The sequence below is a fragment of the Odocoileus virginianus genome, chromosome 4, assembly GCF_023699985.2.
Source record: "Odocoileus virginianus isolate 20LAN1187 ecotype Illinois chromosome 4, Ovbor_1.2, whole genome shotgun sequence".
Classification (NCBI taxonomy): Eukaryota; Metazoa; Chordata; class Mammalia; order Artiodactyla; family Cervidae; genus Odocoileus; species Odocoileus virginianus.
The window spans coordinates 22,160,357-22,177,587 of record NC_069677.1 but is presented as its reverse complement, the minus strand read 5'-3'; the positions used below and the strand labels follow the sequence as shown (position 1 = coordinate 22,177,587).

The 17,231-nt window shown below is 45.6% G+C and overlaps 1 protein-coding gene across 1 annotated transcript; it reads left to right on the top strand.

Annotated features, from left to right (window-relative positions):
• The first annotated feature begins 10,664 nt into the window (after nucleotides 1–10,664).
• On the top strand, nucleotides 10,665–15,019 carry RTP1 (receptor transporter protein 1). Its single transcript, XM_020870067.2, has 2 exons — nucleotides 10,665–10,978; nucleotides 13,123–15,019. The coding sequence occupies exons 1-2, from the start codon at nucleotides 10,707–10,709 to the stop codon at nucleotides 13,640–13,642; spliced, it is 792 nt and encodes a 263-aa protein (XP_020725726.1). The 5' UTR covers nucleotides 10,665–10,706; the 3' UTR covers nucleotides 13,643–15,019.
• Nucleotides 15,020–17,231: the final 2,212 nt, after the last annotated feature.

Here is a 17,231-nt window from a genome sequence, read left to right as displayed (position 1 = left end):
TCACCGACTCAATGGACATGAGTTTGAGTAAACTCCAGGAGCTGATGATGGACAGTAAGGCCTGGAGTGTTACAGTCCACAGGGTCGCAAAGAATCAGACACTACTGAGTGACTGAACTGAACTAAAGCACAGACTGGAAAACAAAACTGAAGCAAGGTGCCAACTGGGGAGTAAAGCAGTGAAAATAAAACTAACAAGCATGTTGAGATAAAAGGAAAGTAAGAAATAATAGATATGCAAAGTTAATAGAGGTGGATAAAGAAGATTTATATGCATTAAAGATGCATATAAAGTTAATTAAAGATTAACTGCAATGGGGAAAGAACAGTAGGAAAAGCAAACAAAGGAATAAATATAGAAAAAAATAACAATAGGTTTAAAAAAATTAAAATTAAAAAAAAAAGAGGAAGGGGCAGGGGGGAAAGGGAAGAAGAAAAGAAAAAAAAAAAAAAAAGGAAAACTCCACAGAACTGCAAAAGCCCAACATAGAGGCAGAGGTTTATAACAACAATAAAAAATGTGACTGAGGAAAAAGAAAACTCAAAAGCTTAGTTAGATTTCATAGTGCCAATAAAAGAGACAACTACAACAAAGGGGGGACCAAAAAAAGGAAAAAAAATCCAAAGAATTTATAGAACAAGTAGAAACTTAAGAATAATAAATGTTATTCTTCAGTCACTGCTGTCCGAGTCCTTTCCCTCACTGGGTGTCACAGTCCACCTCACCTCCGTAGGATGCCCTCGTACACTGTGCTGATCTCTGGACCTGCTGTGGGGGCAGCTCAGATTCTAATCTGGTTCTACTCCAGTGTGTTCTTCCCTCTAAAGTCCACAGGTATCAGAATTAGTGTGTTTTCTTTTGTGGGAGCTCTCAGTGGCCTTTTATATATTCCATAGACAAAGAGTCTGCCCAGTTGATTGTGTGGGTTTAATCTGCAGCTTGTTCAGCTGGTGGGAAGGTTTTGGGTCTTCTTCTTTAATCACACTGCTCCTGGATTTCAATTGTGGTTTTATTTCCACCTCTGCTTATAGGCCATCCACTGGGGTTTGCTCCTGAGGCTGCCCTGGAGGACTTGGGTCTGTCCCAGTGAGGGCCAGGTGTGGAGGTGGTGCAGCTGCTTGGGTTTCAGGGGTTCTGGCAGCACGAGGTACTCAGGGGAGTTGGCAGCTAGGTCAGCAGGAAATATAGTGCTCTAGAACAGTATGGGAACCAGTATTGGCCAATACGCTCCAGTATTCTTGCCTGGAGAACCCCCCTGACAGAGAAGCCTGGCAGGCCACAGTCCACAGGACCGCAAAGAGTTGGACACGACTGAAATGACCTTGCATGCACAGATGCAAGACTTTATTTGCCTGTAGCAGCTCCGCCCCAGTGAGGGTTGACCATGAAGGTGGTGCAGCTGCTTGGTTTGTGGGGACCGTGACAGTGTCAAGTGTGCAGGGACATGGACTGTCTCCACAGCAGGAGTTATTGCCCCACTAGAGGCTTGTTTTGAGCCTCTTGTAGCTGGCAATCAGAAGGCCTCTTTGGCCAGTCTTTCTCTATAGCTTCACCTGTTCAGGCATTTAGAGGGTGCCCTTGCCTGGGTTCCATCTCTGATGTCTGGTGCATCAGGCACATAGAAGGGACCCCCTGGCTGGGGTCCTACTCTGTAGATCGGAGTGTCGGGCACTTAAACGGGCACCCTGGGTGGGGTTCTACTCAGTAGTTCAGTGCGTCAGGCATTTGATGGTCCAGCCTCTCTACTGTTCAGCTGCTGATGCTGGCCTGTGGGGAGAGAGAGGCTATGGTGACGGCTCCAACCACAAAGCGTGACTCAGCAGTATTGCCTTGCTTCCACGGCTGCCTGGCTTTCCTCCACAGGCATTTCCCACCACAACCTCCTCCCTCACATCCCCTTGATCCTTCTCTCCACAGTCAACAGCAGCCCTCACCTTGGGATTGCTCCACAATCCCCAAACTCCAGCCCCTAACCACTGCACCTTCCAGGGCACCTGCATCTCTGTTCAGGGTATGTATGGCTGTGGCAAGGACTGTCTGATTCTCATTCCATTTAGGCTGTCACAGATCAGCTGCTTCACTCTCAGCCTTAAATGTTTCTCCTCTGACTCAGACAATTGCCCCGATGTGTGGATCAGACCCCTGCTTCAGTTCCCCTACCCACCGAGGGCAGGTCCAGTCCTACTAACACTCCTGTTTTTCCCCCTAGTTCTTTCATCCTACTGAGTTTTGTGTGGTTCTATACATTCTTTTCTGCTCATCAGGTACTCCTATCCACTCTCAGCTGGTGTTCTGCAGGCACTTCTGTGTCTGAAGGTGTATTTCTGAAGTATCGTGGAGAGAGATGTACTCCATGTCCACCTACTCCTCTGCCATCTTGTTCTAGGTGGGGTTTGAAGAGAGAAACCCTACCTTTGCCAGAGCTCTAGGTGTTTCATATAACTGTGGGCCCATAAATTGTTAGGACAAAGAAGACTCTTACAGACATGTGGTACAACTCTATTAACCTTCGGGTCACAGAAATGTGGGACCAGAGAGGTCAGCTTCTCTGTGTGACACAGCAAGTCAGCGACAGAATGGAGACTCCCCCTGCCTCGGTTTTTCTTGCTCTCATTCATTCCACAATCCTTTCTACTTCTCTCTCTCCTTGTACTTTCTGAGAGTTTATATATGTAGATATGTACTGAATATCATATTATATATAATATGCAGGGCACCATGTAGTCAGACAAGGGGCCAGTTGCTTCCAGAAGCAGCTGAGGTGTCCCAGATGTTAAAAATGCAATTCAGTCAAACAATGGCAAAGAATCCAAAGAAAATAGTCAAGGTAACACTTACATTGAAAAGGCTATGGATGCCCAAATCCTAAGACTAGACAGGCTCAAGTGGGCTGGGTGATGCCTGGGTTACTATAACCCATGAGCTCACTCTGGGGCAGACTTGGCTAGTTCAGGGCTAGTGTGTTAATCTGTTTGAGCCTTCTAGACTTGTTCCCCATGGGCATTCAGATAAGGGGCTGAGAAAGGGATAATTTAGGAGTTTGGGATTAACAGATACATTCTACTATATATAAAGTAGATAAACAACCAGGACCTATGTATAGCACAGGGAACTATATTCAATATCCTATAATAACCTATGGTGGAAAAGAATATGAAAATTTACAGATATATATGTATAACTGAATCACTTTGCTATATAGCTGAAACTAACGTGACATTGTAAATCAATGGTACTTCAATTTTAAAAAGAAGTGGAGTTCACCTTCCATCTCCTTCACTCTGGCCCTGTGATTACTTTGACCAACAGAATATGATAGGAATGATATTCTGGGATTTCTTATCCCAGGCTTAAGAAGACTGGCAGCTTCCATTTCCTTCCTCTTGGAATTCTCTTTCCTGGAAACCATCCACCATGCAATGAGGAAGCCTAAGTAGCTGAGGAAAGCCACAATAGTGAATAAGGAATTCTGAGAGTCTACAAATGCCAGAGCATTATGAAGAAGGAAAAGAAACCTATATCCATAGTAATTGTCTATTTTGGTTAAAAACAAAGTTCTGCCCATTTCCCTGATGGAAATGGTCAAGTATAATCAAACTGCCACCAGGTGGTTAGCTGGTTCCCCATGGGATTGTGGCCCCAGTCAAGGGTTCAGTGTTGACCTCTGCTCTTGTCATTTGGACACTCAGCAGTGAGCCTAGAGAATACCTTATTTGCCAGTATAATATTCTTCATAGCATTGCTTGGGTTCATGGGTTCATGCTCATGGAATTCATTTGTCTTACTATATCTTGCATCATTCTAAAGTGACTGACCTGAATGAACAGAGGGAGGCCTTTGGAAGACTCAGTTATAGAGCCATCTAGGTGACCTTGCAGGGCTTCCCTGGCGGCTCAGATGGTAAAGAATCTGGCTGCAATGCAGGAGAACTGAGCTTGATACCTGGGTGGGGAATATCCCCTGGAGAAGGGAGTGACAACCTATTCCAGTATTATTGCCTGAGAAATTCCATGGACAGAGGAGCCTGGTGGGCTACAATACATGGGGTCGCTAGGAGTTGGACACAACTGAGTGACTAACACAGAGGTGACCTTGCAGGACTGGGGTATTATTCTCCAGGATGTGGCATATACTTTGAATTAGCAACCAAGGTTTGGGGCTGTTTTCCTCAGCCCCAAGTATTAAGAGGTGGAAAGGCTCTCCCAAAATTACATCTGATGGTACACTAGTGATTTTAGTTGAGGTCAGTTGCTCAGTTGTGTCCAATTCTTTGTGACCTCATGGACTGCAAAACACCAGGTCTCCCTGTCCATCACCGACTCCTGGAGTTTACTCAGACTCATGTCCATTGAGTTGGTGATGTCATCCAACTGTTTCATCCTCTGTCGTCTCCTTTTCCTCCTGCCTTCAATCTTTCCCAGCATCAGGGTCTTTTGCAATGAGCCAGTTCTTCACATCTGTTGGCCAACGTAGTGGAGTTTCAGCTTCAACATCAGTCCTTCCAATGAATATTCAGGACTGATTTCCTTTAGGCTGGACTGGTTGGATCACCTTGCTGTCTAAGGGACTCTCAAGAGTCTTCTCCAACCCCACAGTTCAAAATCATCAGTTCATCAGTGCTCAGCTTTCTTTATAGTCCAACTCTCACATCCATACATGACTACTGGAAAACCCATACCTTTGATTAAACAGACCTTTGTTGGCAAAGTAATGTCTCTGCTTTTTAATAAGCTGTCTAGGTTGGTCATAACTTTTCTTCCAAGGAGCAAGCGTCTTTTAATTTCATGGCTGCAGTCACCATCTGCAGTAATTTTGGAGCCCCCCAAAATAGAGTCCGTCACTGTTTCCACTGTTTCCCAATCTATTTCTCATGAGGTGATGGGACCAGATGCCATGATCTTAGCTTTCTGAATGTGGAGGTTTAAGCCAACTTTTTCACTCTCCTCTTTCACTTTCATCAAGAGGCTCTTTAGTTCTTCTTCACTTTCTGCCATAAGGGTGGTGTCATCTGCATATCTGAGGTTATTGATATTTCTCCTGGCAATCTTGATTCCAGCTTGTGCTTCATCCAGTCCAGCATTGCTCATGATGTACTCTGCACAGAAATTAAATAAGCAGGGTGACAAAATACAGCCTTGACATACTCCTTTCCCTATTTGGAACCAGTCTATTTTTCCATGTCCAGTTCTAACTCTTGCTCCCTGACCTGCATACAGATTTCTCAGGAGGCAGGTCAGGTGGTCTGGTATTCCCATCTCTTGAAGAATTTTCCAGTTTGTTGTGATCCACACAGTCAAAGGCTTTGACATAGTCAATAAAGCAGAAATAGGTGTTTTTCTGGAACTCTCTTGCTTTTTTGATAACCCAATGGATGTTGGCAATTTGATCCCTGGTTCCTCTGCCTTTTCTAAATCTAGCTTGAACATCTGGAAGTTCGTGGTTCACGTACTGTTGAAGCCTGGCTTGGAGAATTTTGAGCATTACTTTACTAGTATGTGAGATGAGTGCAATTGTGCAGTAGTTTGAGCATTCTTTGGCATTGCCTTTCTTTGGGATTGGAATGAAAACTGACTTTTTCCAGTCCTGTGGCCACTGCCGAGTTTTCCAAATTTGCTGGCATATTGAGTACAGCACTTTCACAGCATCATCTTTCAGGATTTGGAATAGCTCAGCTGGAATTCCATCACCTCCGCTAGCTTTGTTCATAGTAATGCTTCCTAAGGTCCACTTGACTTCGCATTCCAGGATGTTTGGCTCTAGGTGAGTCATCATACCATGATGATTATCTGGGTCATGGAGATCTTTTTTGTATAGTTCTTCTGTGTATTCTTGCCACCTCTTCTTAATATCTTCTGCTTCTGTTAGGTCCATACCATTTCTGTCCTTTATCGAACCCATCTTGCATGAAATGTTCCCTTGGTATCTCTAATTTTCTTGAAGAGATCTCTAGTCTTTCCCATTCTATTGTTTTCCTCTATTTTTTTGCACTGATCATTGATGAAGGCTTTCTTATCTCTCCTTGTTATTTTTTGTAACTCTGCATTTAAATTTAATTAGGCACTCTGTCTATCAGATCTAATCCCTTGAATCTATTTCTCACTTCCACTGTAGGATCGTAAAGGATTTGATTTAGGTCATACCTGAGGGGTCTAGTGGTTTTCCCTACTTTCTTCAATTTAAGTCTGAATTTGGCAATAAGGAGCTCATGATCTGAGCCACAGTCAGTTCCGGTCTTGTTTTTGCTGACTGTATAGAGCTTCTCCATCTTTGGCTGCAAAGAATATAATCAATCTGATTTCGGTGTAGACCATCTGGTGATGTCCATGTGTAGAGTCTTCTCTTGTGTTGTTGAAAGAGGGTGTTTACTATGATCAGTACAGTTCTCTTGGCAAAACTCTATTAGCCTTTGCCCTATTTCATTCTGTATTCCAAGGCCAAATTTGCCTGTTACTCCAGGTGTTTCTTGATTTCCTACTTTTGAATTCCAGTCCCCTATAATGAAAAGGACATCTTTTTGTGTGTTAGTTCTAGAAGGTCTTGTAGGTCTTCATGAAACCATTCAACTTCAGCTTTTTCTGCATTATTGCTGAGGCATAGACTTGGATTACCATGATATTGAATGGTTTGCCTTGGAAACGAACAGAGATCATTCTGTCATTTTTGAGATTTTAGTTAGTTGTTAGTTAGTGATTTTAGTTAGAGTTTTTTTTGTTTGTTTTTCATTTACTCTTTGCTTCCTATCCCCCCGCCCCAACTTTGGACTCTGCTGGTTCAGAGATCTTGGTTTCCAAGGGAGGAATGTTTTTCCATCAAGGAACAAAAAAATGGTTTAATTAGGTTGGAGGTTGAGATTACCACCTGGGCTTTTTATACCAGCAAATCAACAGATCATGGTGGGGGGCTTACTATTTGGATTTAGGAAAGGTAGATCATTTTAGGAAAGACAATTCTTTGCTGTGGAACTGTCAGTTATATTTAGATCCTTGGTCTCCGGGCACTGTGTGCCAACAGAAATGTCTAGTCATTGATCCAACCAGCAAACATATCCCCGTCCTTACCAAATGCCTTTTAGGGATATGGAATTGTTCATGGTTGAGAATCACTTGGCATTATTGTATTATTTTCAGAGTGAGGATGTTTATTTTTATAACATTTTGATAAGCAATAATAGAATAATAAACTTCAGGAAATATTTCTTATTGAGCCAAATAACAAATTAGAGACATAGTTTTCTTCCTTTTTTCTCTCCTCCCACCCACCACACTCTATTTTCTAGTTGGGGATTTAGCTTTAAACCATTTAATGGATTTAAATTGTGATCACCAACTTTAAGTAATTGGTCAAGGTGAGGCCACTGGCTTTAAAGACATCTATATTTAAGACAGGCTGGGACAAGGGTCCCTTTGCTGCAGTGCTTGCATCTGGACAAACATCCTCTCAAGCAAAAAAAAAAAAAAAAATACAAAGAAACTATAAGGGGCTAAAAGCAACTGCAGGGATGTGCAGTTGTGGCAAATTATGAACATCAGGATACAAAAAGACCAAAAGCCAACTGCCACTTCAGACGGGTCCAAAGCAAGAGCAAGGAACTGTGCATGCCCCTTGCCCTCAGTACAAGGGTCAAACCACCTAAGCTACCCCTCTGGCACCACCCCTGGACCCATCCCTACCCTCACCCCATACAAGGAACTAGCTTGCTGCTCCCTTCAGAGATGAGCAAGAGAACGTGTTCCTTGTTTCCACCCCTTCCTGCTGCAGCACTAGTCCCAGCAAAGCCTTGCCTGAATTTTTCCTCTGGCCTCTTATCAATTCGTATTGATTACAGTCCAAGAATCCTGATTGCTAAAAGATCTGCAATCTCTAAATTGCGGATTTCATGGCATCAGAGTTCATTTGATAGAGAGCAAGTTGAAATACCATAGGGTTATTTGCCTTGATAGAAATATTATTATATTAGAGAAAATATTCTCCTATACAGAAGGATGTATTACATAGATCTCTGTGATAGTAAGCTCAGGTTCTAAATTAAACTTAATTTGTGCCAATGGGAATTGCATCAGCTGGTTACACACACACATGTGGACACACACACACACACACACACCTCTGGTGATTCTTACCTTCTCTGTTCTTGTCTTTCATCATAATGTTTATGGTAGCAACAACTGCGAAATACTTCTAGAGCATTTGTTCCTAGTGTCAGGTAATACACTTTGGTTTCACAATGAGTTCACAGAAGCTTCTCTCAGCTTCACATACTTCCTGGAAATATCCTCAGTTTCCACTCTCTCCTTGGCCTGTGGCTGCAATGTAAGACAGCTCCCATCATGCTTCTGAGGCTAGTCAGTTTATGTACTTCTCTGGGTAGCAACTGTCTTAACTCAGAGGTAAGAACATTGACTTGAAAGATAAAAGTTTAATGAGCCTAAAAATCCTTTCCAGCATGAATGTTCAGTGGCTGTGATTTAATTTCTGTCCTTCTTATTATGTCCTGTACAAAGCTAGTGGATTGACACCTCCCCAGAGATCTTTAACTATGTAGCAGCCCCTAAAGAGACAGACCCTGGCCCCAGGCACTGCCTGCAATGCCTCATGAGAAGCATCCTTCTTCCATCCAGTGGCCTCCATCCTACCTCTTGCCCTCCAAGGATTCAGGTTTCTAAGTATAAAGCTCCTTGAATTCATATGTGGCTACAGTCAGAGGGGACCTTAGCCTTGCCCTCTACTCTAGTTCTTCATTGAACAAATGAACAAACTGAGGCTAAGAGAAGTGACTTGACTGTGGTCACAAAGTCAGCCAGTAAAAGGGCTGAGGATATATGTTGATATCTCCACCTTCCAGTTCAGTGTTCTCTCCACTGAACCTGGGTGCCTCTCATCAAATGACTGTGGCATCACAGGAATGGTGAAGCTGCTGATATTACCTCTGTATAGAGATTATTATTAAGATGAAATAAATTAATACATATACAGCACTTAGGAAAATGCCTGATACCTCACTTAAGTGCTACATAGTGATTGCTGTTACTATGCAAGTTAAAAATGTATTCACATAAAACATCAACACACATTTTGAAGTGATATATATATAAATATATTAGGATACCCAAGAGGATATAAGAGCATTCCAAAAAAGAAAAAAACCATCTAGGCAAGCAATTTCAGATCTCCCGCTGTAAATCACCAGAGACACTGCTTTGTTATTATCCCACTGCCTATCTGAATAAACTGAGGCTAAAATAAAGGATGTCAAAGCATCCAGCATTCATGCAAAGGCAGGAGAATCACTTGGGAGACAGTCTTGAGTATCAGATAGGAGATCGAGGCACTTCTTTTTCATCCCTAAGCTTCAGAATCTGTAGGCTGTCTACAAGTTATACTGTTGAAAGAGCCTGCTCATGTTCAAGCCACATCAAGCTTCCAACTGCAGGAAGCATCATCTCTCGTGCCTGAAATGCAGGCCCATGAGCTTCAGCAATAAGCTTTATTCAAATAGCAAGTGAGTGTAACTGTGAAGTGTTGGAAAAAAATTAATGCCTCCAAATAGAGGGTTTCCTAAATAAATTATGCTCAACCATATAACAGCATATAGGCAGCCTCCAAGATGGAATAATATTAATGTGTGTATATATACACACATACATGCATACACACACGCACACACACACACACACACACACATATACACATGTACATGTACAGAAAAATAACAGGCAGGGTTTGCATATCATAATATTAACAGTGACTATCTTGAGTATGGGTATTAGGAAGAATCTTATCTTCGCCTTGTTTGATCTATATTTTCCAATTTTTCTATAAAAATCCTGTATGACTTTTATAAAGGAAAATGTATTAAAGATTAGCCAAAGAGGCACCAAAGTAAAGGTTATTTTCCCCGTGGGTGTTATGTTCCTATTCTATAATCAAGTTGAAGATTATCTTTTCTGCTTCTGCCAGGCTGATGCAATGGTCCCACCTTTGTGCACAGGTGGCTGCTCTTGTACATGGCTGTCACAGCACAGATCCTGCTGCATTCTGGTTACTGAGGACATACCCAGTTATAACTGTCTGGTATACACAGAGCCTGGCACGTGGCTATGTTTGACAAACGAATTGATGGACTGGTACAGGCTCAATAACTTGGATTTGGCCCGGAGCTCTGCCATTTATATGCTAGGTGAGTCCCAGTCTCCTGATCTGTATAGTGGCAATAACAGTTGTGGGTCAAGAGACCTCCAATTGTTTTTGTAAATGGCAAAGTGCTGGTTGCAAGACAGGTGAGGGTGCAGAGAGAGGGTTTATTATCATTGCTGCATCTATTAACAGGTCTGCATCTTCCCATCCCTTATTTCTCTTTGGCTCCCAAAGGCATCATGGTTACCACAGCAGCCAGATGCTGATGATACCTCCAGGGGCAGCAAGGCAAAGCTGAGCCAGTTCCCAGGTCCTCGCCTCTGCATGCCCTTGGCAGACCAGAGTGAGATGGTCTGAAGCTCACGCTCCTTTCAGGCCCCCCACACTGTCTAAGGTCGCTTAGACTCACAAACTCTGCCTCCGCAGCCTCAGTTTGGGGCCCTGAAACACCCCTTCAGAGACTCCCTCCTTCCCAACCTCTGTCTCTTGGCTCCCTGCCTGGTTGCCGTGGAAACAGGTTCCACTGCGGACAAAGGAGGGAGCTGGGTCCCGCGTCCTCCCGGTCCTACTGATGAGGATTTTTAGACCGTGGAGACTGCGCTGCCCTGCCCTGCACCTGCCCTCACTCCCCGTGTTCTCACTCAAGTGGAGCTTGCCCTCCCTCGCCCCTGACGAGACCATGTGTAAAAGTGTGACCACAGGTGAATGGAAGAAAATCTTCTATGAGAAGATGGAGGAGGCAAAGCCAGCGGACAGCTGGGACCTCATCATCGATCCCAACCTCAAGCACAACGTGCTGGCTCCAGGCTGGAAGCAGTACCTGGAGGTGCATGCTTCGGGCAGGTGAGTAGCCTTTCCAGAAGAGACAGAAACGTGGAGAACCCATGTGCTAAGGGCCAGCTTTGCTGTGAGGCCACTGTAGACTGGGAGGCAGAGGGAGAGGAGCTAACTGGGAGTTGGAAGGTGTGAGTTTGATCCCGGTTCTTCCGCTCAGCACCTGGTAGCTTTCCCTCACTGAGTCATAGCTCTAAGTGCTGATATTTTGTCTATTTTTATATGTTAATTACCTCTCTGATAGCTCAGTATTAAAGAATCCACCTGCAATGCAGGAGACTCCGGTTCGATTCCTGGGTTGGGAAGATCCACTGGAGAAGGGATAAGCCACCCACCCCAGTATTCGTGGGCTTCCCTTGTGGCTCAGCTGGTAGAGACTGCCTGCCATGCAGGAGACCTGGGTTTGATCTTAGGTTGGTAAGACCTCCTGGAAAAAGGAAAGGTTACCCACCCCAGTATTCTTGGGCTTCCCTTGTGGCTCAGTTGGTAAAGACTCTGCAATGCAGGAGACCTGGGTTTGATCCCTGGGTTGGTAAGATCTCCTGGAAGAAGGAAAGACTACCCACTCCAATATTCTGGCCTAGAGAATTCCATGGACTATATAGTCCAGGGGGTCACAAAGAGTTGGAGGACATGACTGAGTGACTTTCACTTTCAACCTCTTAAAAAGGTTGAAAGCCAAGAGAAGGGGGAGGGGCTTGTGGGTCAAGAGATCTGTTTTCTGGTCCTGGAACAATTCAGTTTCAGTCTATTTAATTCAGCTTGACTTAATATAAAATACTGAACACATGAAGTATGTTGGAAACTAGCTCTACTCTTCATGGCCTTTGAACAATCCAGTTTCCTTCTTGGACCTCTTTCTCCACTTGGCGGAAGAAAGGGTTAGAATAGATTCTTGTTCCTCAGGGAACAGTAGTATCGGCATCACCTGGAACTTGTTAAAGATGCAGAATCTTGGGTCCCATTCTAGACCTACTGAATCAGAACCTGCATTTCAGCAAGGTTCCTAGGTGATTCGTACTTACAATTATGTCCGAGATGACTTTCCAGCATTCTTGTCCGTGGGTGGATTATGTAAAGACTTACCTCTGGGACACAAGGTTTGGATGCTGAGTGGTGCAGCCTGGAGGTCAGAAGCAAGGCCTTCCTTCTTTCCCTGGTTCAAGTCACTGAATTTAATTCAAGAAACATCTACTGTGCATCTGTTATGTGTTGGATACCAGCTCTGCCTCTAACTCACTGTGTGTTCCGCTTTCTTACTCTCTGGGCTTCAGAGTAAAACAAAGGGCTAACTAGGTGACTCCTAAGGTCCCGCTAGTTCTGACATTTTCCATTCCAAGTTTTGTAGTTTGGTTTTGGAGAGGGGAAACAGTCCCCAAAGGATGTGAGTCAAAGAAAAGAGATAAAAAATGAAAATGTGGAACTCCTTACCCAGCTGACAGGACAGATGCAAAAGGACTGGACACTTGTTGACAGGGCCCAGGAGCTGCTCAAGGGCCTGGAAGGCTTGTGGGGCTGGGTGGGAAGGGCAGGTGTCTCCTCTGGACCCAGCTGCTGGCCTGAGAGCCCCAGCTGGCTCCAGTTAGCTCACTCGGGGTGTAGATTGCCTCCACATCCAGGACTTCAGACACAGTAATCTTGGTACTGGCCCAGAGGCTAAGAGGCGATAATGGTGTCATTTGCTCCTGATTTGGATCTGGCCTGTTCACAGTCATTGTTGACAGGTAAGAGCGTGTGGATGGATTTTGCATTTTCTAGGTGATGTGGGCCATCCCTGCTATCAGACTCGAAGGATATCTGTGCAGGAAGAACTCTTTCGTACAACGTGCACGTTTTACATGTGAGGAAAGCTGCCCAGAGCCAATATCCCAGAGGCAAGGCCCTTGGGCATAGAGATGGAGGTCACTGAGGCTTCTGCAGGGCCTAGAGAAGGGCCCCGCGATGGCTGAGCACTGCTGGATGTCAAGTGCATCCGGAGGTGCGGGCTCTGGTCCTAGCAGAGCACACACCTGGGAAAAGCTGATGAACTCAGGGAGCCGTAAACACACCGCCTCCACCTCCCGGCTCTGCCTCCTGCCCCATCCCTCCTTCGGGCAGTCTGTTTCCACCGTCTCCACTCTGTCCTCTCCTCTCGCCTCTCCTTGTCCCCGCAGGTTCCACTGCTCCTGGTGCTGGCATACCTGGCAGTCACCCCACTTGGTCATCCTCTTCCACATGTACCTGGACCGCGCCCAGCGGGCGGGCTCGGTGCGCATGCGCGTCTTCAAGCAGCTGTGCTACGAGTGTGGTACGGCGCGGCTGGACGAGTCGAGTATGCTGGAGGAGAACATCGAGTGCCTGGTGGACAACCTCATCACCAGCCTTCGCGAGCAGTGCTACGGCGAGCGCGGCGGCCAGTACCGCATCCACGTGGCCAGCCGCCAAGACACCCGGCGGCACCGCGGCGAGTTCTGCGAGGCCTGCCAGGAGGGCATCGTGCACTGGAAGCCCAGCGAGAAGCTGCTGGAGGAGGAGGCGACCACCTACACCTTCTCTCGGGCGCCCAGCCCCACCAAGCCACAGGCCGAGGAGGGTTCTGGCTGCAATTTCTTCTCCATCCCCTGGTGCTTGTTTTGGGCCACGGTCCTCCTGCTGATCATCTACCTGCAGTTCTCCTTCCGCAGCTCCATCTAAGATTCCCTTGCTGGGCCCAGGGAGACGCTGGGGGCCCAAGGCCCGAGGGGCCAGCCAGCTGGTGGGAGGGGGTGAAGAGAGACCTGGGTTGGGAGTGGGGTTAAGTTCTAGCGCTGGTGCCACCACTCACTCCACAGGGACCCTGCACAAATCTCCCAGCTTTAAAATCTATAAAGTTAAGGGTTTGGGTTAAATCATTGGCTTTTCAAAGTGAGACCCAGGGCCCCAATGCTCTGCATAGTGCCTTAGGGACTTTTGCATTTGGCAGGGAGACTGAGGGAGTGGCTTTCCCACCCTGGTCCTACCTCCCATCCCCAACTCCTACCTCTTCCTCTGGCTTTAATCAGAGCAGCTCCATTTTTGATGGAGTTTTATTTAAGAGTTTTGGATGGAAAAAGGTCCAACTGATTTTAAAAAGTTTGAAAGTTACAGGACTAGGTGATCTTAAAGGGCCTTTCCACAGTGATGAGATCACTCTTTCCTTCTGGTTCACCCTACCCCCACCCCTCATTATCACCCACATCGGGAGCTGTGGCCTTAAATTGGCCTCGGCCTAGTGTATGAGTCTCTTTCAGAGCTCTGTCTCCACACACACAGCAGAGGTTCCTCTCAAAAAGAGAGAGAGAGGTGGGGGCACCAGGCTGCCCCCTTTTTCCTGGGTACGTCAGGGTCACACTCCCAGTTTCCAGCTTCCCTCCAATTCAGTGAGGACATGGTGGTTGGGGGTGGAGCCCCATAGCACTTGATTTCCCACCCACTGCATATGAACCATCAGAGAATTTAGGAGAGGTTTAGAAGGTAGAGTGTCAGAAGTAAAGCACAAAATTCCTAGGAAACAAATCAGTGTCTCTCCATTATAGTGAAGAGTCTTCAAAGTTTAAGGACCAAGTCTGACTGATTCTCAGCAGTTCTGATAGTCAGAATACAAGAAAAGAGACCTGGCTTCCTGGGCTGTTTGTTGAGAGACTTTCCCATACTGGCCAGGCTTGGTTCCTCTCATCAAAGATCAGCAGTGCACCCAGAACTACAGGGTTGGGGGTTCATTAATAAGAGAGGGAGCATTAAAGATGCAAAGGGTTTGCCCATAGAGAAGTGCATAGGTAGGTGCAAGAATACTGATAGCTTTCAAACGGGATGCAATATGGTTTGGAGAGAGAGGAAAGATGATTTCTGACAGCAGGGGTATAGAATAAGGTATGGGGGGAGGCAGAAAGCAAGAAGCAGGAAGCCACCTTCATTTCTGATGGTCCTCATTCACCTCACTTTTGTTAATAACTGACTCCTTCTTCCCTCACCACTCCCCTTTTTAAGGGAAAGTCACCACCATCTGAAGTGGTGGAAGGAGGAGGGCTATTTATATATAGGCAGGGTACTTTAATAAAGATGAGATTTCTTCAATCAGGCTTTGTAGTCATTAATGTGTGCTTGAGATTCACCAGTGTCCCTGATCTGTAATGGGCTGTTGGACACCCTGATCCCCTCTCTCCCCTTTCTGGGGTCCTCACATAAACTTGATCTGGCTCCAGCTTCCAGGTCAGGGCCAATCATGTACATAGTCAGGAGGGATGCAGGCAGCCCTTGGCCAGTCATTCAGGGGGCTCAGCATAAGATCAGTCGTTTTCTTGGCCTTGCTCTGATTCTAATAACTGGCTGGTGACTTCCTCTGCTTCACGTACACTGTATTCTTTCCTTTATCCAGGAAGCATACCTGAGCCCCTTCTATCTGGCAAGGCCTGATGCAGTGGCCACTCAGGGCGGGCTCTGTCTCTCAGAGATCTCTGCTTACGGCAGATGTTCTCAACCTTGGCTGTAGTTTAGAAATCCTGGAGAGCTTTTAGAGAAATGTCAGTGCTCAGTCACTACCTCAGACCCATAGAATCAGACTTTCTGGGTGGCACTTGAGCATCTGAATTAGAATCAGAACCCCAGGTGACCCACCTGAATTGCCTGGGGTAATGCTGCCTACCTGAGGAATAGGTTTTCTTCTGCACCCAGACTTATGATTATAAGCCCTGAGATCTTCCCTGATGACTTCCCTTGGATTCTTTAGGATTTGGGTACAGTTTCCCTACTCACTAACCTTCCCTGCTGGGGACTTGACCCTCCCTCAAACCTCCCTGCTCCTGCCTGTCCACCTGTGACCATGGCTTTATCTTGCTCTGAGAGTCTCCATTTTTTAAGCTCTGGCACCCTTGCCAAATGCTTGTCAAACTTTGTTGCAATTATTTAATACTGGTCTAAGCTATACTCCATGCTAGAGCATGATCAAAGTTACCCCAGACCCCACTGTCATGTAGTGGCAGAGCAAGGAGTCCAACTCTCACCTGGTTTCAGTCCAGAACTCTTTGCTAAAGCATTAGGCTTCTTACTGCTCTGTAGGAAGATGTGTACAATCTATGAATGCCTCCTCTGTCTCCCTTATTGTCCCTTCTACTTGCTAGGCTTGCTCACAGCTTAGCCCTTGTCTTAGCAAAGACTTCTCAGGGACAGTTCTTTCTTTGCACACATGGCCACATGCCACACGATGAACTTGTTAGATGTACCTTTGGTGTTATAAATAAACACCTCAGGGATGTTTCAGGATCCCAGGCCTTTCCCAGTGGAGGTTTGTGCATTTGTCTTGATGTTCAAGCGAGGAAGAGAACTGTAGGCACTGAATTGGGGTTGGAGAGGCTGCAATCCTTGGTTAGGGTCAGCAAGAAGTGTTGCCTTGATCACTTCCTTCAAACTCAGCACGCCAGGGGATCAGCTCACTCTTCTTGGGGCTCAAGAGTCCTGCAGCTCTTGAGGGGGCTCCAGAAGATCACCGACTAAGGACAACTTCTAACATTAGTAAGTCCATAGGCCATCAGAGCTATAAGACACATTAGAGGTATCTTGATTAAGTGTCCTTATTTTATGGAGAAGAAACTGAAGCCTAGAGAAAGCACTAAAGTTATAGTGTGGAGTAAGGCAAGATCATGAAATCTGAGGAAGAAACACTTAAGTCCTGGTTCTGCTACTTACTAGCTGTATTGTTGTTGTTCAGTTGCAAAGTCTTGTCTGACACCACGGACTGCAGCACGCCAGACTTCCCTGTCCTTCACTATCTCCTGGAGTTTGCTCAAACTCATGTCATTGAGTCGATGATGCCATCCAACCGTCTCATCTTCTGTTGCCCCCTTCTCCTCCTGAATCAGGGTCTTTTCCAGTGAGTCGGCTCTTTGTATCAGGTGGCCAAAGTATTGGAGCTTCAGCTTCAGCATCAGTCTTTCCAATGAATATTCAGGGTCGATTTCCTTTAAGATTTACTGATTTGATCCCTTTGTTGTCCAAGGGACTCTTAAGAGTTTTCTTCAGCACCAGTTAGAAGGTATCAATTCTTCAGTGCTTAGCCTTCTTTATGGTCCAACTTTCACCTTCGTACTTGACATGGCCTTGGGCCAATTAGTTAAGCTCCTTGAGCCCCATTTTCCTCCTCATCAAAATGGGAATAATAGATTTGCCATGGAGGTCTATTATAAGGAATAAATAATACATTATCTATGACATTCCAGATTCAAAGCCCATATTCATTCTCTTCTTTCTGATGAGACTGAACAGTCATCCT